At 33.5% G+C, this 16,215-nt stretch overlaps 2 protein-coding genes across 2 annotated transcripts; one reads left to right on the top strand and one right to left on the bottom strand.

Moving 5' to 3' along the window:
- Positions 1–7,995: 7,995 nt before the first annotated feature.
- On the bottom strand, positions 7,996–10,211 carry LOC140043798 (uncharacterized). Its single transcript, XM_072088269.1, has 2 exons — positions 10,163–10,211; positions 7,996–9,844 (listed from the first exon to the last, which is right to left on the bottom strand). Exon 2 carries the CDS (start codon positions 9,838–9,840, stop codon positions 9,031–9,033), a length of 810 nt encoding a protein of 269 aa, XP_071944370.1. The 5' UTR covers positions 9,841–9,844; positions 10,163–10,211; the 3' UTR covers positions 7,996–9,030.
- Positions 10,212–11,920: 1,709 nt separating this feature from the next.
- On the top strand, positions 11,921–13,687 carry LOC140044253 (uncharacterized). The gene has a single exon (XM_072088731.1). It carries the CDS (start codon positions 11,921–11,923, stop codon positions 13,685–13,687), a length of 1,767 nt encoding a protein of 588 aa, XP_071944832.1.
- Positions 13,688–16,215: the final 2,528 nt, after the last annotated feature.

Below are 16,215 nucleotides of genomic sequence, written 5' to 3'. Positions count from 1 at the left end.
TAACCGACGAACGTACAATGACAGATAAATTAAATAGATTGTTTAATAATAGTATAGTTATGTTGTCCTTGGTGTAAGATATAGCCTAAGCGTCTGTTTCTAAGGTCGTAGTGTCTCACACAACGTTTAGACATAAAAATAAAAGTCGTGCCAATCCGATCAATTAATCTGAGTGTAATTCGTGTTCTGGAGAGCCCCATACGGTGATATAACGTTCCGATCCTCACCTCCTGCTCTCATATACATCAAAATACATTTTATCGGATCAACATACTAATCGCAAATATGACGAACCCAGCCGCTACAATTAATTTCGCAAACCATATAAATCCTTGATATGTTATTGTATTCGTAGGCCATCTATCAAGGCATAACGCCCGGGATAGTTTATAATTACGTCCCTGTGATTAGTATCGAATCTACAGGCCTGGCCATGGGGACGAGACGCATGGACCAGTCGAATATCAACGGGCAAGCTGTGTGCTTTAAACGCCATAAGTCCAAGAAACGCGGTGGCGTAGCGGGTTGTTACTTTCTGTAACCACTGAGACTTGGACACTGTATTATTTTGATGATTTGAAAAACTTCTCCGATGAGAGCTTTGATCTCAGAAAAGTCAATTACGTAATCAGCAGGTTTCCACTTCGGTAGAACACCATACCCAGTATGTGTTCCTCTATCTGTCATGCAATTGTCTTTGTTGTTTTTATATCATACTAGGATTGATAACTGTGAAATCGATTCCATAATTTATATTACTTTTCTGCAACATAACATAGATTTAATGAACACCCAAGATACAATGACAACGAATCGAGAAATTCACGTTGTGAACGAAAGTGGATTGTTGGACGAGGAAATGCTTTTTAAAAACAAAAATCTAAGCACATATTCACACATGATGACTAATAATAATATGATAGATATCACATGCACTTTTAGGGTCCTTTATACTACGAACGATAACGAACGACGAGATAAACATATATTTTTTTCTTTACATAAAACAAAAGCAATTAGAAAATGTTTATAGAGACCTATACGGTAACCATTTACACTAGGGTGATAACAATCGACGAAAAATAGGTAAATATGCATTTTCCTACATAAAACAAAAAAACTATGGATAGCCATCTATGATGCTTTGAAGAAAAAAATCTTTTTAAAATACAATCAAATGACGTCGTTTGGTTGGATTTTTAAAATAATATTTTCTTCAAAAGCAGCATATATGGTTATATATGGTACGGTAGTTCATGGTTAACTGTTATAGATTTATTTTTTGTTTTATGTAGGAAAATGCCTCTATCCGTCGATCGTTTCATCCTAGTGTAAATGGTTACCGTATAGTTCTCTAAGAAGAAATATTTTCTAGTTGCTTTTGTTTTATGTAAAGAAAACAAATATCTTCTTAAAGACAGTTCCTAACGATAGTTCTAGAATGAAAACTTTCCTATTTTGTTTTGTTTTGTCATCGTATTTTCTTTTTCCTAACTCAATGAACATTTGAATTGGACATAATATAGATAGGCTTATAGTATGGCCTTTCAATTAAACACATTCTTCGACAAAAGAAGAACAAATTGTCTTCGGACCGAAGTGGTTGCCAGAAATAGTATATGATCATCTAAAATTAACACACTTGGCACTTCAACAAATATAATTTTTAAATTATGTTACAGACATGTTTTAACAACTTCAATATTCAAGAAAATGTTATTTCCGTATAAATGAAAAAAAAACATAGAGGCCTACAGAAATTCATGACAGGCCTACGTTACTCATTTACTTCAGGTACTTTTACTCTTCCTTGTTTTCGTTTATACTATTTACACGTTTATCATCACTTTTGTATTAAAACGATTGATTTTCAAAAACAACGACGTAAATTTGACTTCAGAAAAAAAGAAAATGTCGACATTAATAATCTCCTACAGAAACATACGAAAACTTGAGTGTAAAATTTATTTTGAAATAAATGAAATGTGGAAAAATTTGTTATATTGAGTGTTAGTTTTTCAGTATAGGAGACCTATTTCGCTAATTCGCTTTTTGAAAATTGTTGAAATTTAACACAAGCTATAATAATATCATTGAAAAGAAAAACAAATAGGTTACTCAGTAAGCAGGTATTATCCCGTATATACAAGACATTGTTCGATCGAAATAACAGCGGGGAATGTTACGTCATTCAATAAGTTAAAATAGTGAACAATTCAACAATACTTTATTTGGAGTACAAATAAAAAGACCATTGTGATTTTATATACATTTCTATTTGTGACCGTATTATTTACCCAAACTTGTGTGATGAACCAATGAATTAATAGAATGTACGTTCGCGCAAATAGAATTAGGCGTAGACGGTGACAATGCGAAATAAAAACAAACAACTTTTCATGGGAAATAATAATAAGTTATTACTATAGAATTATTGGAATGTAGCTTATTGTTTGTTTACTGTATTGAGTTTGTGTGAACGCAACTTAAGTAGGCGGTTGAATTTGTTCCGCGTTTTAACTTTTGGTTAGGGGATATTAAGTCGCATGCGGAAATGACGTCAGATAGTAACATGCGTGCTCAGTGGCGGGTCCAGTATTTTCAAAAGGAGTTGAAGTGCTGAACATACTTAATATCCTATCTTTTGCATAACAATTTTCTAAATGTAGGTGGCATAGAAGGGTAGGCTATCTTTGATCCGTCTATGTACGTGGATGTGAGCGCTTACGTGACAAACGCGGCTATAATTCTCCATAGTTAACTAGAGTGATGGGATTTGATTAATTCTAATAAATAATTGTATAGTATTGTACGGATTGAAACTAATTCTGAACTAAGAAATGCAACTTCGTGTCCCCAGCCAGAAACTTTAATCGCTTAGAATCAAGTGTGTTGTTCACTTGACTTTAATCACTTTTTGTTCATCGTCCGGTCTTTGAAATGCGCTGTTTTTTAATCATTTTCTCACGCCACTTGGCAATACCTCAACGTCTACATATTACGTATAACGGTATTGTTCCGGTCGTATGCGGCTTCAATTTAGACAGAATGAAATGAAATACACTGGAATGCTATTCACAACTAAAATACAATAGAGAGATTTGATATAAACCTTCGAATAACGAGTGTAGCTGACTGCACCGTGACTAATGCAATTGGTTGAAAACAACTGCGTGATACTTTGAAAATTCCGATGTACGCGTGCGATACGATAGGCGCACGTGTATGCTGTTTAATGTAGCATGCTAATGTTTGTACTTCACCTGTTTTGTGCTACCGAAACCTGATGCATTTTCGACATATTTCACATGGGAATGGTATGCTAAGATCACTCGACGACTTTCACAACAAATATCTTTATAATTTATTATTTTCGTTTTAATCTTACCTAATTCTCCTTTTTTCTGAAGCTCACGAATATATTCTTGTTTTATTCGTCGGCAATATGGTAATTAAAATGATAAGTAGGCTGTGATGTAAGTCAATATGTTTCAAAGGCGGATAAGCTGTGTAACTTAACTAGGCCCACTGATTTTCTCATAAACCAGGCTAGCTTCCTCATTCTTTTATTAGTTTTAAATTCATAATCAGTCCTCCACATACATCTAAGCATAATATTGATTGATATTTTATTGGTTTATTTCGTTCCATTAAGTAATGATATTAATCAACGGCCAGCTTTTTTGTAAATATTTTAACAATTGTGTTCTACTCGATAGGCCGAACGGCAACATGTAGAGAAGCATTCAAGTTGCTTCATATCACTTCGCGGATAAACTCTGAGCACAGCATTTTGACATGGCTTGTCTGATTCAAGAAGGACGATTTGACTATTCCATTCAACTCATGAAAATATTAATTATATATTTTAGTAATCATTTAACATTATGTGATATTATTATATACAACATTATACAATTCAATAAAGGGGCTGACCAAAATAAACTTTAAAATTTTACCAGAGCGAGTTCCATTTTTTTTTCAGGTAACTACTTTTTTTTCCGATCCATCCTATCCTACTATTAACAATGACAACAAAAATATTTAAAGATTGATCGTAAATCTTCTAATTGTAACCCTGGGTTATTATTCTTGTATTGTATTTTAGGGTGGGTTACTATTAGAAGGGGGTGGGGTTACTATTAGAGTAGTGGGTTACTATTAGTATTACTAATCTCAAATTAGGTACCTGAAAATAGTAACCCACACCCAACTTTTCCGGTCAGGTACTCATAGCAAAATAATAAAACAGTACGAATAAAAAAATTTGGTTGAACTTTAGTAGTAATCCAAATGGGTTAGTGGGTTATTATTACAGATTGACTTATAAGGTGGGTTATTATTAGAAGTGGGGTTAATATTAGAGTGTGGGTTACTATTAGAAATAGAAGATTTTCGGTATTGTCTCCAAAAAACATGAAAAATTAAGATTAATTAAATCAGACTTTGAATAGGTTATTTTGTAATTTTAATAAAGTTAGGCCTATTAATCACTTCCGTAGGAAAAAAAAACTACAAGAAATAGTGTTTTCACTTATGAAATGACAAAATAAATAGTTAAATTCAACCATGGACCTATATTAATTTATAGGTCCATGATTCAACCAAAAACCCATTGGCTGGCAGTCAATTTGACTATTTATTTTAAAAGTTTTTTCAGGTAAATAATTTGTTTTTCGATCCAATTTTGATTTTTAGTCAAAGTGGATAAATTACGTGACATCAAAATGGCATATTTAAAAATAATTGTTTAGAACTAATTCAGGGGGACAATACATCTTTAACATCATTTTAAAAAATATTGTCAGGGGAAAAATGGAAAAAATTATTTTTATCAGATAATCTATATTGTTTTGACAACTCTTATAACATGACCATAGTGCTGATTTTTGCCATTTTTTCTCTAACTGATATATCTATATTATAGATATTTATATTTAATTTGGTTGGAGATAAAATTGTCTCGTTACGTCTTCGGTAAAAAGCTGTGAGAAGAAACAATCTGAAGAAACGATAATTTAATTTATTTGGTCTGGTATTTTTATTTATCACACAATTGAACTTTGAGAGATATCGGCATTGTTTTCATGTTTCAGGAATCCTTTGGTTTACCACAATGTTTACAGGGGCCAACCAATAGACTTAGTAGGCGTGGTTTTCCCACGTTCCACGTTTTGACTCGGGCCATTGGAATGGTCCGTTGCATCGGCACGTGTGTCTACTAACAATACAAGCACAGGTAAGTAAAGATCAAAGGCAGGTCACCTGACAGTAATAATTACCTTCGCTTGATTGACGTTTAGAGATTCAAGCAGCCAATCAGGTTCGATGTATCTCTTCGAATTTTAGCGTATCGACACAGGGCGGCGGAACCCAACGAACAATACCGTGGTTTGCATTGTTATGGTGATATTGTTATCTAAACCGTAAGTACAGGAATGCACTGGGAAAACCCTAAGCCCATCTTTCTCACCGATTGTACCAGCAGAGGTGTATTAATATTTAAGAACAGAGATTAACTTTTTCTATTATTATTCTATGTAAAAAAAAAATTGTTTAAAAAAAATCGCCAACTGGGCATCGGACGATTTCCTTTTCAGCTGCGCAGACGCAATCTCTAGACCTATTCATTGTTTAAATAGATCAAACGTAGGCCTATTTAATGCAATTTAATGAAGGGGGTTTTAATGCAATTTAATGAGGAAAGGGGATTTGTATTAAAAGCAGGATTAGATGTCAAGTGTGAAATGGAACGGAGGTAATAGGCCTACAATAAAATGAATAATCTACAGAATGTTTATTCTGTGATAATTTTTATTTATTTTAAGTTCCAGTATACAGGTATTTACGGTTTTTATTTTTAACTATGCCTGCAGGGTGTTTCGAAACTAGAGACCCGAGACCAGAGACCCGAGACCCAATACGAAAAGGGAGACCCCACTATACGAAAAGGGAGACCCCACTATACGAAAAGGGAGACCTCAAATATACGAAAAGGGAGACCCCACTATACGAAAAGGGAGACCCCACTATACGAAAAGGGAGACCCCACTATACGAAAAGGGAGACCCCACTATACGAAAAGGGAGACCCCACTATACGAAAAAGGAGACCTCAAATATACGAAAAGGGAGACCCCACTATACGAAAAGGGAGACCCCACTATACAAAAAGGGAGACCCCACTATACGAAAAGGGAGACCCCACTATACGAAAAGGGAGACCCCACTATACGAAAAGAGAGACCCCACTATACGAAAAGGGAGACCTCAAATATACGAAAAGGGAGACCCAAATATACGAAAAGGGAGACCCAAATATACGAAAAAGGAAATCCAAATATACGAAAAGGGAGACACAAATATACGAAAAGGGAGACCCAAATATACAAAAAGTGAGACCCAAATATACGAAAAGGGAGACCCAAATATACGAAAAGGGAGACCCAAATATACGAAAAGGGAAACTCTTTTATACGAAAAGGGAGACCCAAATATACGAAAAGGGAGACTTAAATGTTCGATAACTTAAATACGTCAATTTACTGTTTTTGTTTAACTTTCTGGTTATCTGCTCGTGGCGTTATTGTCAGAACGGTTTCTGCCATTTTGGTGTATCGCTTTTCACAAAAACTTACAAACAAAATATTACCATGATGCTGTTTACAGTTGCGCAACGTTTCATGAATTTTGCGTATTTTATCAGAATGAGAATTTTGAATTTATGAGAATAGGTTGCGAGCTTACTTATAGTTTGAGCATATGAGGTTTTTTTATGTATTGAATATCGTTTTTTAATATATTCAGTTCTTTTTTTAGAGCGCAATCAAGTTTAAACTATGTTATGTCCGACAGCCAATTCAGGCCCGTAGCCAGGATGGATTTTTTATGGTTCGGGTGAAAGTATTTATTCTCTCATTACTATATCATCATTATATCATTACCATTAAAATTATAATTTTACATTGTTTCATTATCCACATAAGTGTACATTGATTCATTGTATTGATTGAAAACATATTTTCACAAATCATATTAAAGAAGAAACTTGATGTAAAAAAATATTGAGTAATACAGTAGCCTGGATTTATTTATATATGTTGTGAAGCTTTTAACGCTGTGTAGGCTACATAAGCCTGCAAACTCTCCTCCTACCCATCAAAAAGAAGAATGGCTATTGTGTTGCTCGAAGGCTCTACAATTTATTTCTGGCTGTTTTAATGTTATCGTTTTGAATTAGGTTTTTGCTTATTTTATTTGTATCTTCATTGAGATCCAGTGAACCCACATCATTGTAATTTTCCAGTAATTTGCCTATGAATTCATAAAAACATACACACACACACATATATATATATATATATATATATATATATATATATATATATATATATATATATATATATATATAGGCCCTATATCCATCAGAGGCTATGATGAGAACAACTGTAATACCGGTACATAAAAAAAATGTTTATCAAATTGTAGTTTCATTCATTAATCGAATCAAATACAGAACCCCAAACCAGTAAACTTAGACCACTATTATTTATCATAAACTAATTCATGATTTTATTTGCTGATCATAAAATTTGTTTTTACAATACCCAATTTGCTATTGTTAACTCCGAACCTATCAAAGTTGATAAAAGGCTTTTAGGACAATCAACTTTCACTAAGTATATAATTTTTAGAACTAAGAGAAGTACAAAATGCAGATGTAGGCCTATATCTACAATCTATAACAAAATATTTAAAGTTTTTGGGAGTTGTTAATTGACAAATCAATGGTATCTTATACTGCATCATGTCTAGGCCCCCTAGTTTTCACTTCGATCCTTTTATCGTAGGCTAAATGTACATATATATTTTTGACTTTGTATTATTTATATCTATAGCCATTTACATTCAAGGATTCACATTTTTGATTTTCATTCATTTAACAAAATTGTCAAATCTGAAAATATGCATGTAGCTAGCTTAAAGTTGTCTAAATATTTAAAATTCGCTGTTTCAGCAACAAAATTTCATATATTGACATTTTTAAAATCATAAACTAAGAGGAAAGCAAGACCAAACACTTAAATAAACTGTATACATATTTATTTAATCAAATAAAACAAACATCATACCTTAAATCAAAAAAGAAGAACACAAAAACAGATAGTAAAATTTAAAAAGAAAACTAATGATGAAGATGATTATGATGATGTTATATGGTGATTGCGGTACACCATGTTTATAGTTATATAAACGTTTTCATCAATATGCTTCGATCGTCCTCTGTCTGAAGCATATTGCTTGAAACGTCGAGAAAGTCACCCGATTCTGGTGCTGTCACTAGATAGAGTCTTGTTGACTATCGCAAGTCATCTAGAAACGAGTCTGGTTGTATTAAATACTTTAAATACACGATAACACTGTCACTAAACCTGCTATTTTGGTTCCCGGTGCATGGGGTTACATCTCAGTCTACAACAACTGAATTCAGATATCACGTTATAGGCCTTCTGTTGTAAATCTGACACAGATTTGGTGTCATAAAAGTATTTAAATATATATTAATAATGATACTGTTTAACTACATAAATGTCTATGTTGCACATAATGAGTTTAGATTGTTGGAATTAGTTAACCAAAAGGGCTACCTTTTAGTGAGCTTTCACATCGGGACGGTATACCGTCTATCACGTGTATGCATTCGATATATGCAATATTTTGGTTGTTGAAAAGTTTCAAAATGCCTACTTCGTCTTTTCTTAAACCGAACGTTAAATCGACCAAAAACAGTCACGATATTCAACGGAACGGATTGTACTGTGCTTTTATACGCATGAGCAGTTTAATCTTTTAATTACCGTCCGCTTTTGTTAACCGCCCCGATGCGAAAGCTCACTATTTTCTATCTATAATACAACCACGTATACCGGTACTGTATAGAAGTTATTCTTTAAACTTAATAACAAACTAAATCACATTAACAAAAGAACACCAAATGTCTGTTAAATAATAATTCTAATAGTACCCAGATTCACTGACAAAGTGCATTGAGCTTTTCATAAAATGGCATTGATTTCACTACGCATTCTTGTACTTTTTTGGGTAATTCCTCAATCGAGGGAATAGGTTTTGATAGCCGTTTCCTAAAACCACCGGGTATTTTACTGTTTACAGACCAATTATATTTAAGGTCTAAAGGCGCCCGAGTCTGGGCCACGTCCCATTCTACCTTGGGTGTCCTGCCCCAGCTTAGTAAACCATCGTTATACTCAAATCCAACAGCTTTGCAATATTTTTCTAGAACTCTTTTGGGATTGTTGAGCAAATCTTCTGAATTTATAACTATTGGTTTTTTGCCGTCTCCATTTTCAAGGTAGCAGTATAGTTCCCAAAGCTCTTTATAGCCAAAATCCTCTGGAAGAAAACTAGCGAATACGCCATCTACGTCCTCTTCACCAGAAGAGGCAATCCCATTGTAAAAAGACAAAAATGATTTGATTGGATGTCGTATAAGAAATGAGTGTGTGTAGCCTTTAGCGATTTTGTCATACCGGTTGTGGACGGCGTCTCCGAAATCTTTTACAAAGACACACTTATTGGCTAGTGAACTATCTTCAAGAATTGCTTTCACTCCATCGAACGTGTACTTCATTTCATACGGAAAACCCTCCTTTTTCATGATACAGCGGCGTCCTCCTTCCGGGCCGTAGTGGTCTGCAGAGCAATATGGTTCATAAAATATAGCTACATTATCAATACTCTCCATGCTCCTGACAAAAGCGGTTGATAGGGATCTTGGAAGTGACCATAGGAAAACATGCGCATGTTTTGATGACGTCATGGTACTGTGTGTTAGAAAAATATATACGTTAATAATGCATTTTATTCAATGTCTTCAATGTAGTCCGCCACCTTTCCCTAGCCTCACTAAGCATACACTGGAATAGCCGAAATAACAAACTAAAACATGGTCACAACGAAAATAGGCTAGACCTAGCTTGAATATTTGTCTTGTGAAATACAAGAAATGAATTCGCTGAATGTATGCAAACCAAATGAATAAATCATCACTAAAATCACTACAAAAAGTACCTATATACAACAAATGAAATCGTTTCAGCCTGGAAATAAGATCCTTGATCCTAGAAAATAGGATAACTCACCAAATAGCTAACCGAATTCCTACTAATAAAATTGTGGGCCTACCAAGTACCAAATAGCAAATGGATTAAAGAGGATTCGATTCTTTAACGGTTTATTTCTTTCAACATTTTTCTTTTGCACTGCACTGAACCGTTGAATACAATAAAATACAATATACGGTTAGTAGATTGAATATCGAAACGTGGCAGACTGAAGTCGCTTGACCTTTGGCGCTTTACCTTTGACAAGATCGCTTAATTTTTTAGTATTTTAACCTTGATTCTGGTAAAGCCGCTCCATAATCTCTTTGCTTTTCTTCTTTATATCTTTACTATTAAGACAATTTTACTAACGATTGTTATTATTTTATTTCTATTTTACTTTATGTACACGTCATCATCGCAACTTGTACAAATTAATTTAGAAAAATACCATTTTTTCAATAAACATAGGCAACATCATACAACGTACATTTCTAGCCTAACACAAATTTTCTAAACTTTCTATTATTTAAAAGTCAAGATAGCCAGGTCTCGGGTTCATTCTATTGATGATTAGGTGGGAACACGAACGCTAGTTGATCATACCGTACCGTTTTGATCACTTAGTTCAGAATAAAATACTTCAACAATAAAAATTATGTTTTATAAAGTTTCTTTTCTCAGTACAAATACCTGATTCCCAGTGCTGTATCTCCACGATTATTATTCATCATAGGAATATTTCGAAATACAGCATCTCATGTGTATCACATGTGACGTATGTATCAGGTAAGGCAATATGTTAGGTTATGATTATTATGATTATTCTAGAAGACATAATAATTATTTTCCTATGATATATCTAGATACAGTTTAAACAGCATACAAAAACTCCATTGACTTGACAATATTATGGTTTACTGGTGGAACATTTTTTTCTTTTAGTAGGTCATTTCTTTTTCGATCCAATTTTCAAAGTCAATAATATTTATTGTGTGCCAAAAAATGGCTTAAATTGAACAACAACAATTATTTTCAATAAAAAATGTCATATTCTCGATATCTAACAAAACATTTCAATCTTCTCTTCTCTCTATTAGTCACCACGGATAGACTTTCTTCATCAGTGCTTATAGTATGAATGGATAACTTTTGGGAGCAGGAACGCTAAGTAGACCAAACCCAGTAGCGTTTGATTTCCATCATTCGGGAAATTTCCACATGACAAATTTGTGTTTACTAAACCCAATTTGATAAAATGGATTTTAGGTGCAATAAACTTTCTTTTTAAGACTTACTAGATATGTCTATATCACTTTTGGAACTAAAGAAGTAAAATTAATGTGAATAACATGATTAAAATTGTAGATAGGCCTAAATATTTTGTATCGCAAACAAATTATTGCATGTTTTTATGAATTGTTAAATATAATCATGTAATCTAATCTAATCTAATCACTTTACTTTTCAAAATTCGTAAATACCTTCCATTAGGCGCCCTCCTTTCTAGCTGTAGATAATGCATTTAAAGCTCAGGTAGAGGCATGAATTTTAAACATAATATCTGGTTTATTGTACATAAATCAAATATTTGTAATATAAATCAAGACGAAAAAACTTTTATTTCCTTTAAAATGGTCAAATAAAAAATTTGGCAAAATTCTGCTATAAAAACCAGGAAGACTTTTTTCAGTAGTTACGGTGGGTATATATAGACACGTACACCCCACGTACACCCAAATATATATTTGGGTGTCTGGAAAACTCATATCTAGAAAACTCAGTGGTGGTGTGGCAATGTATCTTCTAGATTCAATTGTTTTTGAAGAGATCAGTCAACCTGAAAATGCTAGCATCGAGTCAGTTGCTATATTAATCAAACCTCCATCTGGCAGTTCCATTCTCTTAACCACTATCTATAGACCACCTAGTGCTCCAGTTGAGTTTTTTACGGACCTAGAGTCCTGTCTTCATCTCTGGTCAGACAAATCAAGTAATTTAATTGCAATTGGTGACTTTAACATTAACACTCAAACTCGATCAACTAACCATAACCATCTTAATGATATTATGAATATTTTTGGTCTTAAACAGTTAATTTTAACTCCTACAAGGATCACTGAAACTTCTGAATCAACAATTGATCTTATTTTAACAAACTGTGAGTATTTACATCTTCACACTTCTGTCTTTCCTTGTGGCTTTAGTGATCATGAATATGTATACACCTGCTTATCATCAAAAACACCAAAGATGAATCACTACACTAAAACGTTTAGATCTTTCAAGAACTTCAACGAAATCAATTTTTTAAATGAGCTTCAACACCAGAATTGGCAAGATCTCTACAACTTAACGAATGTCGATGCTGCACTCACGTTTTGGACCTCCAAATTCTCACATATTTGCGACAAGTTTGCCCCTTATGTCACTGGACGTTTTAAAAGGACATTGCCGAAATGGCTCAATAATAGACATGACATTTTTGATATGTTTCACCAAAGAGATGCTTTAAAAGTCAAAGCTTATAAAACCAAAAACAATATTGACTTTAAAAACTACCGTAAAATTAGAAATTCTGTAACTAAACTATGTCGAGATGCTAGAGCAATGTACTATAAGTCTTTCTTAAATAACAACAAAGGTAATACTAAAACAATCTGGAATGGCCTGAAAGATCTTCTTCCTTCTAAATCTAATACCTTCCCTCCGTCTTTTTCAATTAATGGCTCAGACATCTCTGATCATTTAATTATTGCCGACTCTTTCAACTCTTTCTTCACTAACAATGCTGTTAAGCTTTCTTCTCTCATTGACGCCTCTAATTGTCCTGACCCGTCTTCTTATCTGTCTATTTGCAACTCTTTCTTTTCTCTGAGCTGCATCGATGAAGACTTTGTCCAAACTGAATTAACATCCTTCAATCCCAATACTTCTACCGGACCTGATTTAATTGATGGTAAATTTCTTAAAGATGCTTCTGCTATTATTGCTCCTCATCTTACCTTTATCTTTAATCTTTCTATCAATTCTAATTGCCTTCCCTCTGCCTGGAAAACATCTAAAGTTTTTCCTATCTTTAAATCAGGCAAAAGAAAAGACCTTAACAACTACCGGCCTATCTCTATCCTTTCTCTTTGCTCCGAAATTATTGAAAAATCTATTTCCCAACAAATCTATTCTTACCTTGACTCTAATAACTTAATATCTACTTCTCAATCTGGATTTCGTCCCCGACATTCTACCCTTACTGCTCTTACCAACACATATGATAACTGGCTTCACAATATCAATAATAAGAAACTTACTGGCACTATCTTTATCGATCTCAAAAAAGCTTTCGACACTATTGACCATAATATTCTTCTTGCTAAATTACCCTACTATGGATTTTCTCCTTCAACTATCTCTTGGCTCCGATCTTATCTTTCTAATCGCTCTCAACAAGTTCTTTTTGAAAAAACTCTTTCTTCCTCTGGTTTTCTTTCTATTGGAGTTCCTCAAGGCTCCACTCTTGGTCTTCTTCTCTTTTCCATTTACATTAACGACCTTCATCTTCTCTAATCTCTCATAACTCTAATCTACATGTTGACATGCTGACGATACCATCATCCACTATTCTAACTCCTCTTCTAAACTTATTGAACAGAATCTTAATAATGCTCTAATTCATCTCTCTACCTGGCTAAAATCTAACAGACTAACACTCAATATCTCAAAAACTAAATCTATGCTCATTCACCCTTACTCTTAATGATTCTCCAATTCAATCTGTTACTTCTCATAAACACCTTGGAATCATAATTGATAATACTCTAACCTGGAAATCTCACATATCTTCCCTCTGTAAAAAACTCAATTCTATTATCTACTTACTCAAACGTACCTCTAAATTTACAAACAAATCTTCTCTTCATCTTCTGTACAATTCACTTTTCCTTTCTAGACTTGACTACTGCTGCTCTGTCTGGGGTTCTAAACCTTCTTCTACCACTAAACTTAAAAAAATCCAGAATAAAGCTATCCGTCTACTACTCGATCTATCTCCCACTACACATCTCTCTCCTCATCACTTTTCCAGTGCTAAGACTCTCCCCTTCCATGAACGATACCTCTTTCAGCTTGCATGTCTATCTTTCAAAGCTCTACATCACACTGCTCCTCTTACTATCTGTCAGCTTTTAACTAAAGTAACTTCCAACGGCCGTATGAACACTAGGCAAATTACTAAAGGAGATCTTCTTATCCCTCGTCCTTACCTTGAAATCTTTAAACTTTCTTTCTTTCTTTAATTCTCTACCTTTAAGCATTCGTAACTCATACAATTTCTCCTCCTTTAAATCTCTTTTGAAAAAACACCTGTTTCTCTCTCTCTGATTTTTTTTCTTTTTTTCCTTCTTTCTTTGTTGGCATTCTGTATATTTTTATTTATATATATATATATATTTATTTTTTATATCTTTGTTAATTTTGTGTTTTTATAGTTTATTTTGTATTTTCTGTTTGTTTGAGGGTCCCTAATGATCAGCTGATGCTGGATGGACCACCCTCATAAAATATTGTTAAAATAAAAATAAAAATAAAATATATCTGAGTTTTCTAGATCTAGAAAATGATGATGATTCAAGTCGTAGGCCGCTAACTACAAGTTACAATAATTATTATTATTAGTAAGAAAACGTATAATACTGTAGTATTTCAAACAAGCTACCTCTGATTAATATGGAACGATCCATTTCATTTGGGTTTTCTAGTTCTATTCTGGAACTAGAAAACTCGAGTTTTCTAGATCTAGAAAAGTCAGATATCTGAGTTTTCTAGATCTGAGTTTTCTAGAATTTTTGCTATATCATGAAAATAAAACTCTGAAGTTGAATAAAAATACCAGAATCGTAAAATTCAAATTATATATTACCTATATATTTAGTCATCTGATAATATTTTTAGTCGCGTGGAAGCGACTCTATAGTTCACTATGTCGGTCGGTCGGTCGGTCTGTCGGTCTGTCGGTCCGGTATCACTATGCGTTTTATCGCTTTCTGACCTTATCTTGATATCAGTTTAATCTAGCTAGGTCAATTTTTCACAGTATATTCCTTATGGCCAGGAATCGATGTGGTTATGTTTTCACGGTGCGCAATAAAAAATTACGCGGTCTACGCACGATTTAACGAAATCACGTTTGTAATCATATCTTCACAACCATGAATCACAATTAAATAAAATTTGGTACTCATAAATTTCAGGGCATAAATCATCATATGGCAATACAATTACGTGCGTAGCGCATGTAACGCATGCGTACGCGTGCTTAACATTTTCAAAATTTATTTTCTATGAAGAGTACGTTTCAGGCAATTTTAAGCGTTTACAAAATTGCCATGAGTGCGCATATTTTTGCATGCGCACTGCGCGTTAAATGTTATTGCGCACTCTTTTTGCCCGATTTCTGTTTTCTTGACTTACTTTTCAACTCGAAATTACGTTATACGAGCACGTCAAAAGTGACTGGCTACGCACGTGTAAATTAAAAAAATATAAAATGTTTTTAAACATTTCAACATTTTTAAACATGTTCAGTAATTTCGGTCAGTATAGTTCACTATGTCGGTCGATCGGTCTGTCTGTCTGTCGGTCTGGTATCACTATGCATTGTAGCACGCGACTTAAGCTGTTGGCCTTGTTAACCACACCGTTTATTTTTCATAGTTTTTTAAAAATGCCTCTCTATTTACAACATTTGTGTACCATAACTACTGATTTTGCTGGGTAATTTAACTATCTCTCCACTGATAAGAAAGTGCTTATTTTCAACAAGCTCGTGTAACACAAATAATCCCAAAAATTATGAATCATAAGAGAAACTATAGATAGATAATTATTTGAATGTATGATTAATAGTGGAATGTATGATCAATAGAAATGTTTTACCCGCACCTGGCCTTTAACCTTTTATCAGTTTTTGTAAAATCATTTTGTTCTAACCATAATATCTTTATTTATATCTTAAATCAAAAAAGAAGAAAAACTAAAACAGACAGTAAAATTTAAAAAGAAAATTAATGATGAAGATGATTATGATGATGTTATGG

This window comes from Antedon mediterranea, chromosome 3, assembly GCF_964355755.1.
Source record: "Antedon mediterranea chromosome 3, ecAntMedi1.1, whole genome shotgun sequence".
In the NCBI taxonomy this organism is placed as follows: Eukaryota; Metazoa; Echinodermata; class Crinoidea; order Comatulida; family Antedonidae; genus Antedon; species Antedon mediterranea.
Note: the sequence above shows the minus strand (reverse complement) of the source record. Positions and strands in the feature narration are given on the sequence as shown.

Coding starts and splice junctions, on each gene's coding strand:
- LOC140044253 (XM_072088731.1), top strand. CDS start 11,921: ATGTATCTTCTAGATTCAATTGTTTTTGAAGAGATCAGTCAACCTGAA.
- LOC140043798 (XM_072088269.1), bottom strand. CDS start 9,840: ATGACGTCATCAAAACATGCGCATGTTTTCCTATGGTCACTTCCAAGA.